A 15,686-nucleotide genomic window follows, 5' to 3' on the forward strand; every position below is an offset into this window, starting at 1 on the left:
CACGTCGGTGGAATGAACTGGTTAACCAAAAGAGATGGATCTGCTTGACATACCAGCACTCTTCCACTTCTAAAATTCAATGTGTCTACTCTACTCTGTTCTCTCTGAAACAATCAAATTTTAATGTTTTTATTGTTTTTAACTGACCACAGACGTTACAAGATAAAAATGGTGATTAATATTAATTATAACTCAAATAGCATATTATCAATATGTAAAATGTAAATTTCCTTCTAGGGGCTCCCTCTCTGCTTGTTTGATCTCTGCAGTTCCTGGCAGTGGAATGCCTCCTTGCCTGGGTTTCTGAGCTCCCTCTAGCAGGGTCTGTAGAATCCTGTTGAGCCTTTTAAAATAGGACTGGTACTAATTAGGCTACATGCATGGTTTTCAGGCTCAAAAAAAAATTATTTTAGGTTCAGAGCAAATACTGTACTAATTTCACATCACAACACACCCTTGCTTTGCAAAGACAAGAAATCACCCTTGTTCATTTCCTGAAAATGAAAGAAAGGGAAGGGTATAAAGGAAAGCAGAAATGCTGACAGGCGCTAGTAGTGAGAAAGCCTCTGTTAGGGCTACTTGCTTTCTTCTGAGGTTCCCCAGGTCATTAGAAACTCCTTTTCTCAGGGCAAGGACCCTTGGGAAAGCACTCAGTTGAAACTCTCCAGCTAGCTTGAGCCAATATATGACCCCCTCCTTTTCAAGCCCCTGGCAGAAACTGCAAATCAATCATGACCCTCTTTTCTTTCTAAGATCATATGCAGCCTCAGACTCTTTCTTAACACTTTACTCCGGGATGTTACCAATCAAAGAAAATGGAACTAAGCATGGTGCCAGGCAGGTCATTAGGCGTTGTATATACAATTGCCTCTTTTGATCTTCTTAACAACTCAAATTGATGTAATGATTCCCATCTCACAGATGAAGTTTAAGTAACTTATCCAAGGTCACGTAATAGATAACAAAGTTGGGATTTAAGCTCAATGCTTATGGTCTTTTTGGTGCACTACGTGCCTTGCTGGGAGCCCATCCCTCAGGGATGTCAATCTGACCACTGGCCTGTTTTGGGAAAATGTTCTTACAAGATTTCTCTCCACTTAATTGTTGCTGTTTATCCTCTGGGGACCACTGCAAGGTTTCTCCAGCAAAAGACTTTGAAGCAGTCTCTGTCAACCCCAAATCCCCCATTAATGCAAAGTGTGATACTAGATGGCCGTATATGGCTGCCCTATCATGTTTATACACTCTCTTGGTTATTAGATTTACTATAACTGCATCCCCGGCAGTTATTTTGAGTCTCTAGCACCTGAGTCCGTATCTGGCATGTAGTTAAGTGGTCGATAAATGTTAGCTATTTCAAACTGAAACAGATACAAAGTCTCACTATGGGAACTAAAAGGGTGAGGATAAAGGCTTGTGATAAATTGAAAGGCTTCCCAGCTGTTCTGAGAGCCTCAAAGCCAGCCTTTATCAAACTGTGTTCTGTGAGATGTTACTAGGTGTTTTACAGAGGAAAAAGTGTCCAATGTTCCAAAAACATTGGGAAAACTGCAGACTATATCCCCTCTTGGACTTCACAATGTACCTTAGTGTAGGTGTGGCTTTCTGAAGTCTTGCCATAGAGATACTTGATTACCTTGCTTTAGCTCACTGTTTTCTAAATGTATTTGACCACACCTTTTTTTTTTTTTTGGCAAGGAACTCCTATTCACATCTTGCTAGGTGTTGTATTTTTATGGAATTCAGTTTTGGGTATGTTGCCCCAATTTATAATTCTTTCTCTGAAATATGGATCTGGAGATTCTGCCCAGCAGAAGATATTGTGGACACTCAACAGTTTCCATCAGTTTTCCACACCAATTTCTTGAAATTTGCCCCCATGTTCCATAGGGTGATAGATTTGGGTGGTTAGACCAGTGAAGGAAGAAATAATAAGGGAAGGATGGGTGGTACTGTGGGAAGGAAAAGGGCTTTATATTCAGAGAAATCTGAGTTCGAATCATCGCTACTACTTATGAGTTAAGTGGACTTGGGGATATTAACTTCTCTGAGCCTTGGTTTCCTTGTGTGTTAAGTGGGGATAACAACAGTATCTACATCAGGATTAAATGAGGTCATACACATCCGACACTGCCACAGGTACCTGACACACAGGAGGCCTTCAGTAAATAGCAGGGATTATAATGAACTGTGATCCCTGTATTTCTCTTCTTTTAAAATTTCTGTTGTCATATCATTGTGAATAGGGACTCTGCTTAATGTTTTTCATACCAGGATCTAGCATAGGGGCCAGTAAGGAATTGCCACTCAATTAATATTTCTGGAGTGAACACAGGAATGACAGCACTTTATTGTTTACAAAATGCTTCCACATTTACGGTCTCATTTCAACCTCACTGCAACCTGGTCATGTAATTGGAGTCATTATTCTTGCTAGTTATGGATGGGAAAGCTGAGGCTTAGAGAGGCTGTGTGAGTTGCCCAAGGTCAGAGAGCTGGTAGTAGGCTGGAAAGTCAGGGCTCAAAACCAGGGCTTCCCTAAGCAAAATGTGGTGTACAGTAGTCCCCTCTTATCTGCGGTTTTGTTTTCCATGGTTTTAATTACCCACAGTCAACCATGGTCCAAAAAAAATGGAAAATTCAGGAAATGAACAATTTCATAAGTTTTAAATTGTGTGCATTTCTGAGTAGCATGATGAAATCTTGTGCCATCCTGCTCTGTCCCACTCGGGATCCCCACCCATCAACATCATCTGATCCTGACATCCAACCATTGACATCATCAGTGCTCCAGGATCATCCAAAGTAGATAATCTTTCTTCTGACCTATCATCAGAGGGTCATTAGTAGCTAAATGCTACATCACAATGCTTACATCATTCACCTCACTTCATCTCATCATCTCACATCATCACAAGAAGGGTGAGTACAGTACAGTAAGATTTGGGGAGAGAGAGAGACATCACATTCAGATAACTTTATCACAATATAATTGTTCTATTTTATTACTAGTTATTATTGTTAATCTCTTACAGTGTCCGTCTGCTATGAGGACTTTTCTAAAACCCTTGTCTTGTTAGGTGGGGGCCTACTGCAGGTGCCAGCCTCATGGCCTAAGGTGGGGAGTAGCAGTTAGCTAGAGATGCCTTTTGTTTGCAAGGCTTAAGCAGCTGGATAATTTATAAATTAAACTTTATCATAGGTATATATGTATAGGAAAAAACATAGTATATATAGTGCCCAGTGCTATTTGCGGTTTCAAGCGTCCCCTGGTGGGTCTTGAATGTAGTCCCCATGGATAAGGGGGGAACTACAGTATACAAACAATGGAGTTTATTCAGCCTTTAAAAGGAAAGAAATTCTGACACATGCCACAACATAGATGAAGCTTGAGGACACTGTGCTAAGTGAAATAAGCCGGTGACAAAAGGACAAATACTCTATGGTTCCACCCATATGAGGTTCCTAGAGTAGTTACATTTCTAAAGACAGAAAGTGGAAGGGTGGTTGCCAGGGACTTGGGTAGGAGATATAGATAGCTGTTGTTTAATAGGTACAAGACTTTCAGTTCTGCAAGATGAAAAGAGTTCTGGAAATGGGTGATGGTTGCACAACATTATGACTGTACTTTACGCCACTGAACTGTGCACTTAAAAATGGTTAAGACGGTAACTTTTATGTTATGTGTATTTTACCACAATAAAAATTTTAGGAAAACAAAACAAAAACCCCAGGGCTTCTGATTCTAAGCGTGGGGCTGTTTTCCACATTCTACAACAGCGCCCCCTACAGAGGAGCAGACCTAAGCCTCCTCTTCCAAGGCTCTGTACTGAATTGCAGAATTTGCAGAACTCACCTCCACTGAAACCCTTGCTTCTTCCAGATCGTTCTTCCAATTGGCATAAGCCCCGAGGAGTTAGTCTTTCCGGAGAGCGAGGAATTCTTGGAAAGAGGGCAAAAACTCTGTCTCATGGAAATCGCTCAGGTGAGGAAATGTAATAATTATGATTCGCCAGCATCGATTAGGACTCCCTCAGTGCCAGACACCCTCTCAGTGCTTTTGCATACATTAGCTCCTTATAACCCTAACATCAGTCCCCATGAACTCTTTTCATCTTGCAGAACGGAAGATAAGTAGATTGTCCCCATTTTACAGGTGGGGAAGTTGAGGCTCAGGTTAGTTAACATGCGTGAGCTCATATACGTAGTGTGTGGAAGAGCCAGGATTTTCACTCAGCTCTTCCTGCCTCTTAACCCCTGTGCTCTCTGCAGGAGACAGGGAGATTGAAAATGTCTGCATCTAGGCTGTTTTCCTAATATGAGGATTGACTGATTTCTTTCCCCTCCTGTGATGCACTCCTCTCTATCTTACCAGATGATGGGACATCCTCTCATGTGGGTCAGTTTCTCCTTTGATTTCCTGGTGTTCTCTGAGATGCAGGTGTGTACTTTTCTCCCTGTGGGTCATGCTCATTTGGGGAGGCCAACACCCATTTCTTTACCTAAGAAGTTGGCATTTGGAGCCTGTCTCCAGCAGTGTCCATCTGCTGTGAGGCCTTTTCTAAAACCCTTGTCTTGTTAGGTGGGGACCTACTGCAGGTGCCAACCTCATGGCCTAAGGTGGGGAGTAGCAGTTAGCTAGAGATGCCTTTTGTTTGCAAGGCTTAAGCAGCTGGATAGAAGGCTCAACTGGGTACTTTCCCTTTACAAGGGAGGTATCAACAAGCCAGAAGAAACATTAATAATAACAGTTTCAGTAAGTGTTTATTGAATATTTACCCTGTGCCTGGGGTTGTACCAAGCACTTTGTATGAATCATCTCATTTGGTCCTCATAGCAGTCATTTCAATTAGGTACAGTCAGTTCTGCTATAATGCTTGTTTTGAAAATGCAAATTTGTTCCAATGCTATTGATATATTAGGGAACAACTTGAGCATAATAATTTCACTTTTGATTATGCATGATTTTGCCCATGAGAAGCTCTAGGTGAAGGCAGAAAACTGCAGCCAGATGAACCAAACTGTGTAGGAATGCACAAAACGCACACACCTGAACACGTGCCAGCTACTTCAGTTACCAGGCATGTTATGAGCCACACCCATCAACATCTGGTGTTATAACTTCCTGTCCAATTTCAGATGACCCTTCTTTCATTACTTCAAAGCAGCTTGCAAGTTTCCCACTTCCACAAGCAACTTCAGGTCTTTTTCAAGTGCTATACTTACTGTATTATTTATGCATTCCTTAACCACTAACGCGTGTAAAACGGGTTCCTATCTTTCATTATGTGTCACTGATGAAATTTTGGGGTACTGTGCCCCAATCCTGTTTTCCTTGTAAGCCCTGTGGTTTCTACTATGTGATTTTGCACAGCACATTGACTTTTAGGGATGCATGGGTGCTTCTAGCAGAATTAACTCCACTGCCATTATTCCCACGCGGCTGAAGAGGAAGGTAAAGTAAGAAACTGAACAAAAATATTTTTAATAACAAATAGCAAAGACAGGATTTAAAAAGCCCAGATTGCTTTACCCACCCCGCCCCCCCCCGGTCTGTGCTCAGAACCTCTAAGGAATTAAAAAAAAAATCACGAAGAACAAAGCCCACTGTCTGCGCTGATCTCCGACTGTATCTGTAACAAGTAGATTCCCTCTTCTCCCAAGTGTCGGTCAAGCTCAGTCTCCTCAAGCCACAGCCACTACAAGTGTGTTGTAGCCCCTAAAGTGTTCGGGCGCAGCGGTGACCTGGCCCACAGGAGTGCCATCCTTGTTCCTTCCTGTTTTTCATCCTGCTCCTCTCCCTGCCTCTGCCTTCCCAGGCAGGCTGGCACCTGACACAGCAGCTACCCCTCTGCTGCATCTTGCAATCTGGAGTTATTAGCATCAAAGAACAAAAGCAAACAGCACCAGGCCTTGGGAGGGCTCAGTCTTCTACAAAGGCGGATAAATGGGCTCTGTGTTGGGGATGAAGCTAACACCACCTGGCCTTTTGTGGAAAGACAACTCTTCCTGTGTTTGAAGAGCTCAGATACTGAGAGCCAGAAAAAGCCCCAGAATGCAGGAAACCCAGCCTCTTTGCTGCTGGAAGTTTGCTTTAGCTCTCAACTAAAAATAAAAAAATACTGTTTCTGTATATTTGTTCCTGAAGTCAAGGGAAGAATCTTATGCTCATTTTCTTCAGGGGCAAGAAAGGATAGACTGTTGGGGAGATGCAGTCTTTGCCTTTTTAATTTTTTTTCTCCTAATGTTAAGTCAGGTGTAATCCTGAGTTGAAAACCTGCCCGATGTTTGTGGGCCTGGGATAAGAATACACATGGAGGCCAGGGGTCAGCCTCCTTTCTCTCCAATTCCACCACCACAAGTATCCTTGTGCACATTTTTGTGGATGCCCCAGCTTGTAGAAGTCCACAGCTCCTGCAAATAGCTTCCCCTTGGCCATTTCTTGACACAAGAGTACACACATCAGTGGTTGGTCTGCTTTTGGGAGAAGGGACGCAGGGAAGAGGCCCACGTGGATTTGGGGCAGTTGGACTTCAGAGCACCTGAGTATCTGAGTGTCCTCGGAGTCAGTGGCAGGTGTTGCTGGTGCCGGGTGGGAAAATCCGGCTGGCGCTGTGGACTGCTCAGTTCATGTGGTGGGAAGTGGCTGCAGAGGGGCCAGAGGAGGCTCCTCTAAAGTGTACAGCCCAGGCAGGAGCTCCAGTTGTCCAGACTTACGGTCACACTGCATTTGACCGCCTCCTGCCTGGGCTATGCATTTTTCTCGCTCCTATGAGATGCCCAATATTCTTATCCCTAATTTATAGCTTGATGGGTCAGATGGTACCTCTCCTGGTTTACTCTTTTATTCAGAAATATAGGTTGACCCTTATCTGATGTGCTACTCTGAGTATAAGAGGTATTAGTAATGACAGGGCCTCTTCACTGGGTCTTAATTTAGTTATCTGTAAAATGGGATGAATAATGTTCCTACCTGTTAGGGTTGTGGTGAGAATTAAATGAGAAGATGTATATGAAGCACTTAGGACAGTGCCCAGCACACAGAGAATCCTCAATAAATGTGAGCTTTGTTATGATTAGTATTGCTTTGTGCCAGGACGTAGAGGCATTTCCCCATTTTATCCCCAAATTCATCCTCTGGTATGTGATGATGGACACAGTAATTGGCTCTGGAACAGACATGTGACCTAAGCCAAACCAATGAGAGCCTTCCCAGGGAATTTACTGGAATTACCAGGAAATAGGCTGCTCTCTTTTCTCTAGAGCTGCCAGATTCCATCTTTGTTACCATATGGAGACAACTCACCTGATAATGAGGCCAACGCTGAAGAAAACAGGGTTCTTAATAGAGTAAGGGCATTAAGACAGACCCAGAGTCCAATCCCAGCTCTGCCTTTCTGTCCATAGGCACATACCTTAACTTCTCTGAGGCTCAATTTTCTCATGTGTAAATGGAGACACCAGTAACATCTATCTCAGTGAGTTGTATCAATTGAGATGATCTAGTCACTATTCATTGCATATTGCTGAGCACATCTTGTAGGCCAGATCCTCCTTAAACACTGGGGATACAAGCAGTGAATGAAACAGGCAATACTGCTCTCATGAAGCTTATATTCCAAGGGGGATTTAAACAATAAAAACAGACCCATCCTATAATGTCAGATAGTGATTAGTGCCATAAAGAAAGGAAAAGCCAGGTAAATGGTAGAGGAGGGTCCCTATTTTAGAGAAGGTGGTTAGAGAAAAATCCTTCTAAGAAGGAACATTTGAATGGATACCTGAAGAAAGTGAGGACCAGTCTTACATATGTCAGACAAAGACTGTTCAGGCAGGCAGGGGAATAGCAAATGCACAGGCTCTAGGCAGGACCTGCTCAATTCATGTTAGTTCCTTCTGCTGTTTGACAGGAGGGCTGAGGACGGGCCCATATAAACTGGCACCTTCCCTCTCCTGTCTTCCAAGCTCTGGCACTCACACTGGCCTCGATGGATGGCAGGTGCTTGAGAAATTGTTGCAGGTGGGATCCTGATGAAAAGGAGTTCTGGTCCAGGCTGGGGCCACCTCTGTTAGGAGTGCCATGCTCAAACCAGGGATGGGAAAGCCACAAGAGAGGAAGGATTTGAAAGCCACTGCCACCCTTCACCCACTCTCTTTGGCATCACAACCAGGGAAGAAGTAAATTAGGGCAGTCCCACCTCTACTCAGTGCCCCACGGACGCTTACTGCGTATTCAACAATAATTTCAGCCACAAGTGTGTATGCCCAGCATGGTTATTTTAAAGTTCACGGGAAACAATTTCCTGCAATTTGGGGAGATGCGGTTCTTCTAACCAGGTGGGGGAAAAAAAGGACCCTCCATCTGCTGCTGTTGTAGAATATACCTCAACTCGGGGAGCCCTCCCACCTCACCTCTCATTTGGGCCAGATCATTTCAAGAGGCAGAAGTCCAAGATTCCCCCACTTGCTACTTTTATACCTCCAAACACCCACCCCACATCCCTGGAGGAGCTTTGGGGAGCATGGGGCAGGCTGCACAGCCAGGCTCCTGGAGGCGAGGCCCAGCCAAACCTTCTGGGACCCCACCTGGTGAACTCTGCCTTGGGTCTGACCTATTTTCTAGGCGAGAAAATAGAATATAGATTTAAATGCAGTGGTGCTCTGGAAAACTACAGGCCTAGCAGTGTGAGAAAATAAAACAGCAGGAGGGAGCTGAGGAAGTGTTGGCACGGGAGAGGATGCCAACTCCCCTGGGTCAATCTCATCTGGTTGGCAACTGCCTTTTCTTTGGCAATTTGCGCCCACTTTTTATCTATCAAAAAATTGATATACACACATACACATATATATATATATGTCTCCTCTGATCCGTCCTAGGGCCCAATGTTGCTCCCTCATACGCAGACTCCAGGCTGTGTACCAGCAGCAATGACAGACAGAGGTGCTCTGGGGATGACCACCTTGGAAGTGGGGAGGCAGCAAGGCATGGAGTTAGAAACCCCCAGCTGCATCCTAAGTCAGACTTCCTTGCTGTGTAACCACAAGAAAGGTTGCTTTTTTAAAAAATACCCTTGCCCTCCCACATATGAAGGTAATAAAATTACCAGCTAACATTGACTGAGGGCTTTCTAGATGCTAGGCACTGTTCTGAGCTCCTCCTAACCACCCTAGGAGGTAGGAACTATTAACACACCCATTTTACAGATAAGGAAACTGAAGCACAGAAAACTTAGGTAACTGGCACAAAGTCCATGCAGCCTGAAGGGCCAGAGCCTGAATGCCAGTAATCCAGCTGTGGACCCCCCTTTCTCTGCGTTAATCCCTATAACCTGGCCTGCAGGACATGTGTACCCTTGGAGCCAGGGTGAGGGTGGGGGTCATCTTTACCAAACCACAGGGATTAAGGGTGGGAAAGGAGATTCCCCAGAAGACAACTGGGACTTGATACAAAAAGAAGGGGGAAACGATGCTGGACACACAATATAGCAGATGGGTACTGTTGAGGTTCTGATCGCCCCCTATTCCGCTCTCCCACTGCCACACCCCAGCCTTGCCATTTCATTCTGTTGGTCAGAATTGAGTGCAGAGATTCAGGTCACTCACTGCTTCTTGGAACAGGTGCCAGGTGATACTGTGTCTCTTTTCCTCAGGTTGGACGTGAACGCTCAGAACTGCCTCTGGCTTGGTGCCACAGTCAGGAACTGAGCTTGGACGCTGACCCCTCAGCTAAAGAGGGTTTTTCGTGGTGGCCTGTTGCCCCTCTTTGGCGAGAAGAGATGCTGTATTTTTTATATGCAGGACTAGAACTGGGTTGTATTAAGGCTTCAGGAGGGAAAACAAAAGAAATAAGAATGGAATTTGTTTTGCCCCCTACTTCTGCTCACCTAGAACTTTTGAACTCCCCTTTGCCCCAATTCTCACTGAGGAGTGGGAGGGAGGAAAGAGACCCAGAAGGAGGGGAGGGCTGGAGCAACGTCTTCATTCACAAGCAGAAAAGTTGAACCCAAATCACCAAACGAAATACAACTTAATTCCTGTTGTCAGGCTTCCCTGGTGGCGCAGTGGTTAGGAATCCACCTGCCAATGCAGGGGACATGGGTTTGAGCCCTGGTTCGGGAAGATCCCACATGCCGCGGAGCAACTAAGCCCTTGCGCCACAACTACTGAGCCTGCGCTCTAGAGCCCGTGCGCCACAACTACTGAAGCCCGCGCGCCTAGAGCCCGTGCTCCACAACAAGAGAAGCCACCGCAATGAGAAGCCTGCGCACCGCAAGGAAGAGTAGCCCCCGCTCGCCGCAACTAGATAAAACCTGCGCACAGCAACGAAGACCCAACGCAGCCAAAAATAAATAAATTAAAATAAATAAATTAAAAAAAAATTTCCTGTGGTCTCTTGGTGTTTCCAGGGAGCCATCTGGTCAACATATTTGGGTAATTCTGTCCGAGGTAATTCAAAATGATAACAATCAGCGCAGCTAACGTTTATGCAGTGTTTGCCTTGTACTGAGTTAAGTGATTTACAAGTATTTAATCTCATTTAATTATCATAACACTATCAGGAGGGGAGCTGTGTTATCTTCCCATCTTACAGCTGAAGGAAACAATCAGTTCACTGGTTGACTCAAGGTCATCAAGGAGGTCAGGATTTGAACCTGGACTATCTGTCTCCATAATTTAGGATTGTAACTACAGTGCCCAAATGGGCAACTTAGTGTCAGAAGAACTTTGGGGTTCCAAGGTGTCCTATCTCCCTTGGGTCTTGGTGCCCACGAAGAGTGCGTTTCTATGAACAACAGTGTTGACACTTTCACCACTGAACTCCACCATGTGTAAATAGTTTGATACCCTGCTTAATGAAGGGGTATTTTAATGACCACTCTTCTAGGCAGTGCATCAGTCACGGTTAATGGCTCTGCTTTGTTATTTACGCAGCATGTTTTGCCTTCCCACCTCTTCTATTTTGCCTCTTTTCTTCCTCCCTGCTGCTACTTCAGCCCTAAATCTAACAACTCACCAGAAAACCTGGAAGTGGGTGTGGCTGAGGAATGATTCAGAGCTCTCTGTAAGTCTCATTGAGCAAATACAGCTTCCAGGGAATGCAGGGTGTGGGCTGGAGAAATTCCCGGCTGTTGCTGCAGGTTAGGTCAGCGCCTGGATTTTGTTGGGGCAAGAGCCCTAAGGAACTCGCTGGAGCTCTGCAAATCTGATTGCTGTAGATTAGAAGCACATAGGGTAACTGGGAGGCTCTCACCGCTTCCTCATGGTTTCAGGTGCTCACTTGAGCTTGCAAACTGAATTCCGGTCCCATATGCCCTGGAGGGACCTGGGTTTCAGTTGAATGAACATTGAATTGGGTGGGATTCAAGAGATCCAGGGTCTTTTCTAGGATCCCTTCCCTGAACTAGCTGTGTGACCTTGGACAAGTCTCTCAACCCTTTTTCATCCTCCATCTTAGCAAAAAAGAGTTGAGCTAGATAATGTCTACGGATGTCCCAGACCCACCATTCAGTGATTCTAAGGGAGTCACCCAGGATGGCCTGGATGGCCAGTGGTTTCGTGAAGTAACCCCGTTCCTTCTCCTAAGCTGTAGTATATCCTACCAGGTCAGGTCTAGGGATTTTAACAATGCTTTGGGCTGCTCTTGGTTGGGCTTCCCCAGCATAATTCTATTTTACATTTGAGGGTGGGAGGAGGAGATTTTATTCATGGAGATGATGGGAGTGAACCGTTCTTCATTTTTTGAAAGTTCATTGGTTTAATTCAAATGTCAACCTTCCCAGGGCTGGATGTTTATTTGTAGTTGTCAGAAGAGATTTCAAATGGCAATTTCTGTCATTAATGATGGTGTGAAATGCAAGGAGAAAAATTAGGAGAGGCAGAATTTCAATTTGTGTGGCAAATGATCTACTCACACACAATCTCATGCACACACACTGCTGTCTGTGATGAAGAATGGTCACTGGGAATACTGGGGAGGGAGGGAATTATAAATGTTTTGTGATCTTGTGTCCTCCAGTCTTATGAAGTGAATAACGCTGCAATTTGCTCTTAATTCTTATGCCTTTTCCTTTGTTCCTCAAGGGAATGGTTTATTATTATTTTTTCTCTCTGTGGGGAAACCTTGCTTGACTTCATGTCCAGCGTTCTGTAACTGGAGGGGAGGAGGATTTGCTTGGGTGTTGGATTGCAGAAATCAACCAGAATATTTTAACCAATATTCTTGCAGGATTCCAGTCTGCTTAGCTCTTTGGAGCCCTATCTGATTCCAGGATGATGTCTTTCCGGACAGATGTGAAGCTCACCTCTCTTGCTACATGCACAGTGAAAAGGGAGCTTGGCCCCTCGGCTTGCATGGGTGGTTTTTGGGTGACGGTAGAACTAAGTGCTCAGAGTCTGAGCATATTTGGAGTCTTGCATGAACTTGGTAGCCATGCAAGGACACAGTGTATTGTGTGTGTGTGTGCTGCTAACACTCTTCTTCCCTTTTCTCCCTCTTTCTCTCCTCTCCCTTTCCCTCCCTTTGAAAATGCTGCCACAGATGTCAGTCAAGGTCCAGGTGAGTCTTTGTGTTTGCACAGCTGCTGTGGAAATTTCCCCTCTGCCAGATTGTGCATGGTTTGACTCTGAGGGAAACCTTTTCCTAGGGACTCTAAACAGAACAAAAATCTAAGTGCATTGCATTTTCATTGATTTAGATTTATAAGAAATGTCTTGAATTGAGGGACTTGTATTGGCTTTGAAGAACCATATTAAAACCAAAGGAATGTGGTTCCCATGCTTATACAATTACTTTCTTCTGATTAATATTTCTGGGTGAATAAAGGAAGTGGAAATTGCGCAATTTTTGAAAATATTTTTTAAAGATTTTCTTAAGATATGTATTCTCCAATTTAATAAGCATTTTTGCCTTGTCTTCATAAATCTACTTATCTTCTATAGCTTCATGTGGTTGAAAGTTGAAGATATGATATACTTAACATGGAAAATATGATGTGGGTAAAAGAAGGTTTCTTTCTTTATAGTCTAAGAAATGACTTTACTTTTCCACAGTGGAATTAGCCATATTTTTTTTTTAATGCTTATAATAACTAATAAATGTTCACTGTTAGAAAGAAAGAAAGAAAAGAAAAAGAAAGAGGAATGGTTTTTGTCAATGGACGAATAGATACTCATCCAGAGTCCTAACTGTAAGCAATGTGTGTGTATAGACATATATGTGTACACACACACACACATAGATGCATATGAGAGGAACAACCATTTATAGATAAGAAGTGTCAGGTGATTTAGAATGGTTGGAAACCATTCTAAACTGTCTAGAACTTTGGGTTAAGAGTAACCTTACCAAATAAGAAGGGGGTATCATCTTTCTTAGGTATTTTCACATATATTTTCTTATTTAGTCTTTGTAACATTTAATTCTTATAGCATCAATACAGGATAGGTATTGTTATGTACATTTTGTTTATTTATTTAAACTTTTTATTTTATATTGGAGTATAGCCAATTGACAATGTTGTGATAGTTTCAGGTGCACAGCAAAGGGACTCAGCCATAAATATACATGTATCCGTTCTCCCCCAAACTCCCCTCCCATCCAGGCTGCCACACAGCATTGAGCAGAGTTCCCTGTGCTGTACAGTAGGTCCTTGTTGGTTATCCATTTTAAATATAGCAGTGTGTACATGTCGATGTTATATACATTTTAATGTGAAGGAAATTTAGGGCCTGACAGATTAAGCAGTTTGTCCAAGGTCATAGGGCTTGTCAGCGCACTGGAATTTGAACTTGGGGCTTTCAGACTCCAAAGCCCATGCATACTGCATTGGAACATGCTGGGTCCCATCCCAGAATTTCTTCACTTGAAGATCTCGTATTTCCTAATGGGACTATTGTTTATTTTTGCGCAGAGGTAATGTGACTTTTTCTTTATTAGTAGCACCCTTTCCAAATGAATTTATCCTTTATCGCTTTTGAATACGTAAAAGAATCAGCCAGACTTAAGTAGGGTTTCTGATCATTGATCTGTATGGAATATTACACAACACAAAAGGATAATACTGTTATCCCTACCAAATACACAGGGTTTCCCTGCCTCTGTTTCTTCTGCCTACCCCGCACCTTTGAAAATAACTGATGTTTGAACCAAAGCACAGGACAGCATTTTCTAGGAAGATATCATTAAATGTATTCTATTTAATAATATTTTAGTTCAGTCACTCACTCAGCAAATATTTATTTATCGAGAACCTACAATGTACCAGGCACTGTTCTAGGTACTAGGGATAAAACAGTGAACAAAACAGAAGACCATCCCTGTCCTCATGGATCTTTTATTATAGATAGGGGAAGACAAGGAACTAAAAAAATATATGTATCTTCATATATATCTATATATAGATAAATATACACACATATATACAAACATATATACATCTTATATATGTATGTATGTATTAACATGTCTATTGTATCAGGTGGTGGGTAATAAGTGCTGTGGAGAAAAATGAAGCAGGTAAAAATGAAGTTGCTAATTTAAAGAGGGTGGTCCAGGAAGGTCTCTCTGCTAAGCTGATGATTTCTAGGATACTTCAAGTGAAGGAGTAAGCCCAACATCAGAAATTTTGTTTGTAAAAGTGCCACTTGGCTTAATCTCTTCTCTTCCTGGTTCACGGCAGAGATGACCCAGGGTCTCCACTTAGACTTGCGCATATTGTGTCCTGCATAGAGGCTGCCAGCTCAGGGAATGCATGGAGGCCAAAATCCAATCTGTGTTTTGCCACGCCTGCACCCAGGGGCAGCCCTCTAACCTGGGGGCACCTTTTCCTAATTCTCACAGAGGCGCCCTACTGGTCCTGGTGGGGTGAAACGCTAAGGACCCATAGGGTCCCCTCCATCTCTTCAAAGGGATGGAGGTCAGTGGGTGACCCTACCTTAGAAATAGCAACTATCACTAGCACACCACCACACTATCTCAGTTTCATGGCCATTATCTCATTTTGTTCTCTTAATAATCCTCTGAGGTACATTGCCTGAGCCCCATTTTTCTGTTGAGGAAGTTGAAGTCAGGAGGTTAAGTGCTGTGCTGAGGTCACCCAGCAGCTGAGTAACAGGACCAAGTGGGGATTCCAGCCTGATTCTGAACCTTGCACTCTCCATTCTGCCCTTGAGGTGTCAAGAGCTGATTGCCAATCTTGTCACCCCGTTGACTCTTGCTTTTTTTGTGGGTTCTGAACCTGAAGCAAATCACAGGTCCAGAAGCTTCCCTTGTGGCCCCGGCCGTAACAGAAGGCAGCCCGAGCTGCCCGGCCCTGGCTGAGGTCAGCGGGCGGCCTCCCGTTCTCCGAGCCCCTGGCCAGGCAATCTGGAGCCAGCGGTGCTGTGGCTCCGAAACAGGAGGCCTTGAGTGGTTCTCTGATGTATTTTTTCCTTCCGCTCAGGAAGACAAATTGGGGATTTTATGAGCTAATGTAACTATTTACCCAGGGGCCGCTGGAATCCTATAAAGTGACGGTTGATTAATTGATTAATTTTACATGTTGAGGAGATTGCTTAGAAGTAACCCTACTATAAAATGCCGTTGGAGATGGCGCCTGGCAGGCAACACCTTTCCCAAGGTCCAGGAGATGAGCTGGGGACTCAGAAGGAGTGTCCTGGTAGGAGAAAAGGGGCAAGCGGTATTTCGA

General features: G+C 43.9%; 1 protein-coding gene across 4 annotated transcripts in view; it reads left to right on the plus strand.

Moving 5' to 3' along the window:
* NRXN3 (neurexin 3) overlaps positions 1-15,686 on the plus strand; it is a 1,616,108-nt gene that overhangs the window by 22,758 nt on the left and 1,577,664 nt on the right. For all 4 annotated transcript variants that reach the window (XM_061182764.1, XM_061182765.1, XM_061182762.1 and 1 more), the window contains exon 2: positions 12,539-12,556. In XM_061182764.1, coding sequence (XP_061038747.1) covers positions 12,539-12,556 — 18 coding nt within the window. The remainder of the gene's footprint in view (positions 1-12,538; positions 12,557-15,686) is intronic.

The sequence above is a fragment of the Eubalaena glacialis genome, chromosome 2, assembly GCF_028564815.1.
Source record: "Eubalaena glacialis isolate mEubGla1 chromosome 2, mEubGla1.1.hap2.+ XY, whole genome shotgun sequence".
NCBI classification, from domain to species: Eukaryota; Metazoa; Chordata; class Mammalia; order Artiodactyla; family Balaenidae; genus Eubalaena; species Eubalaena glacialis.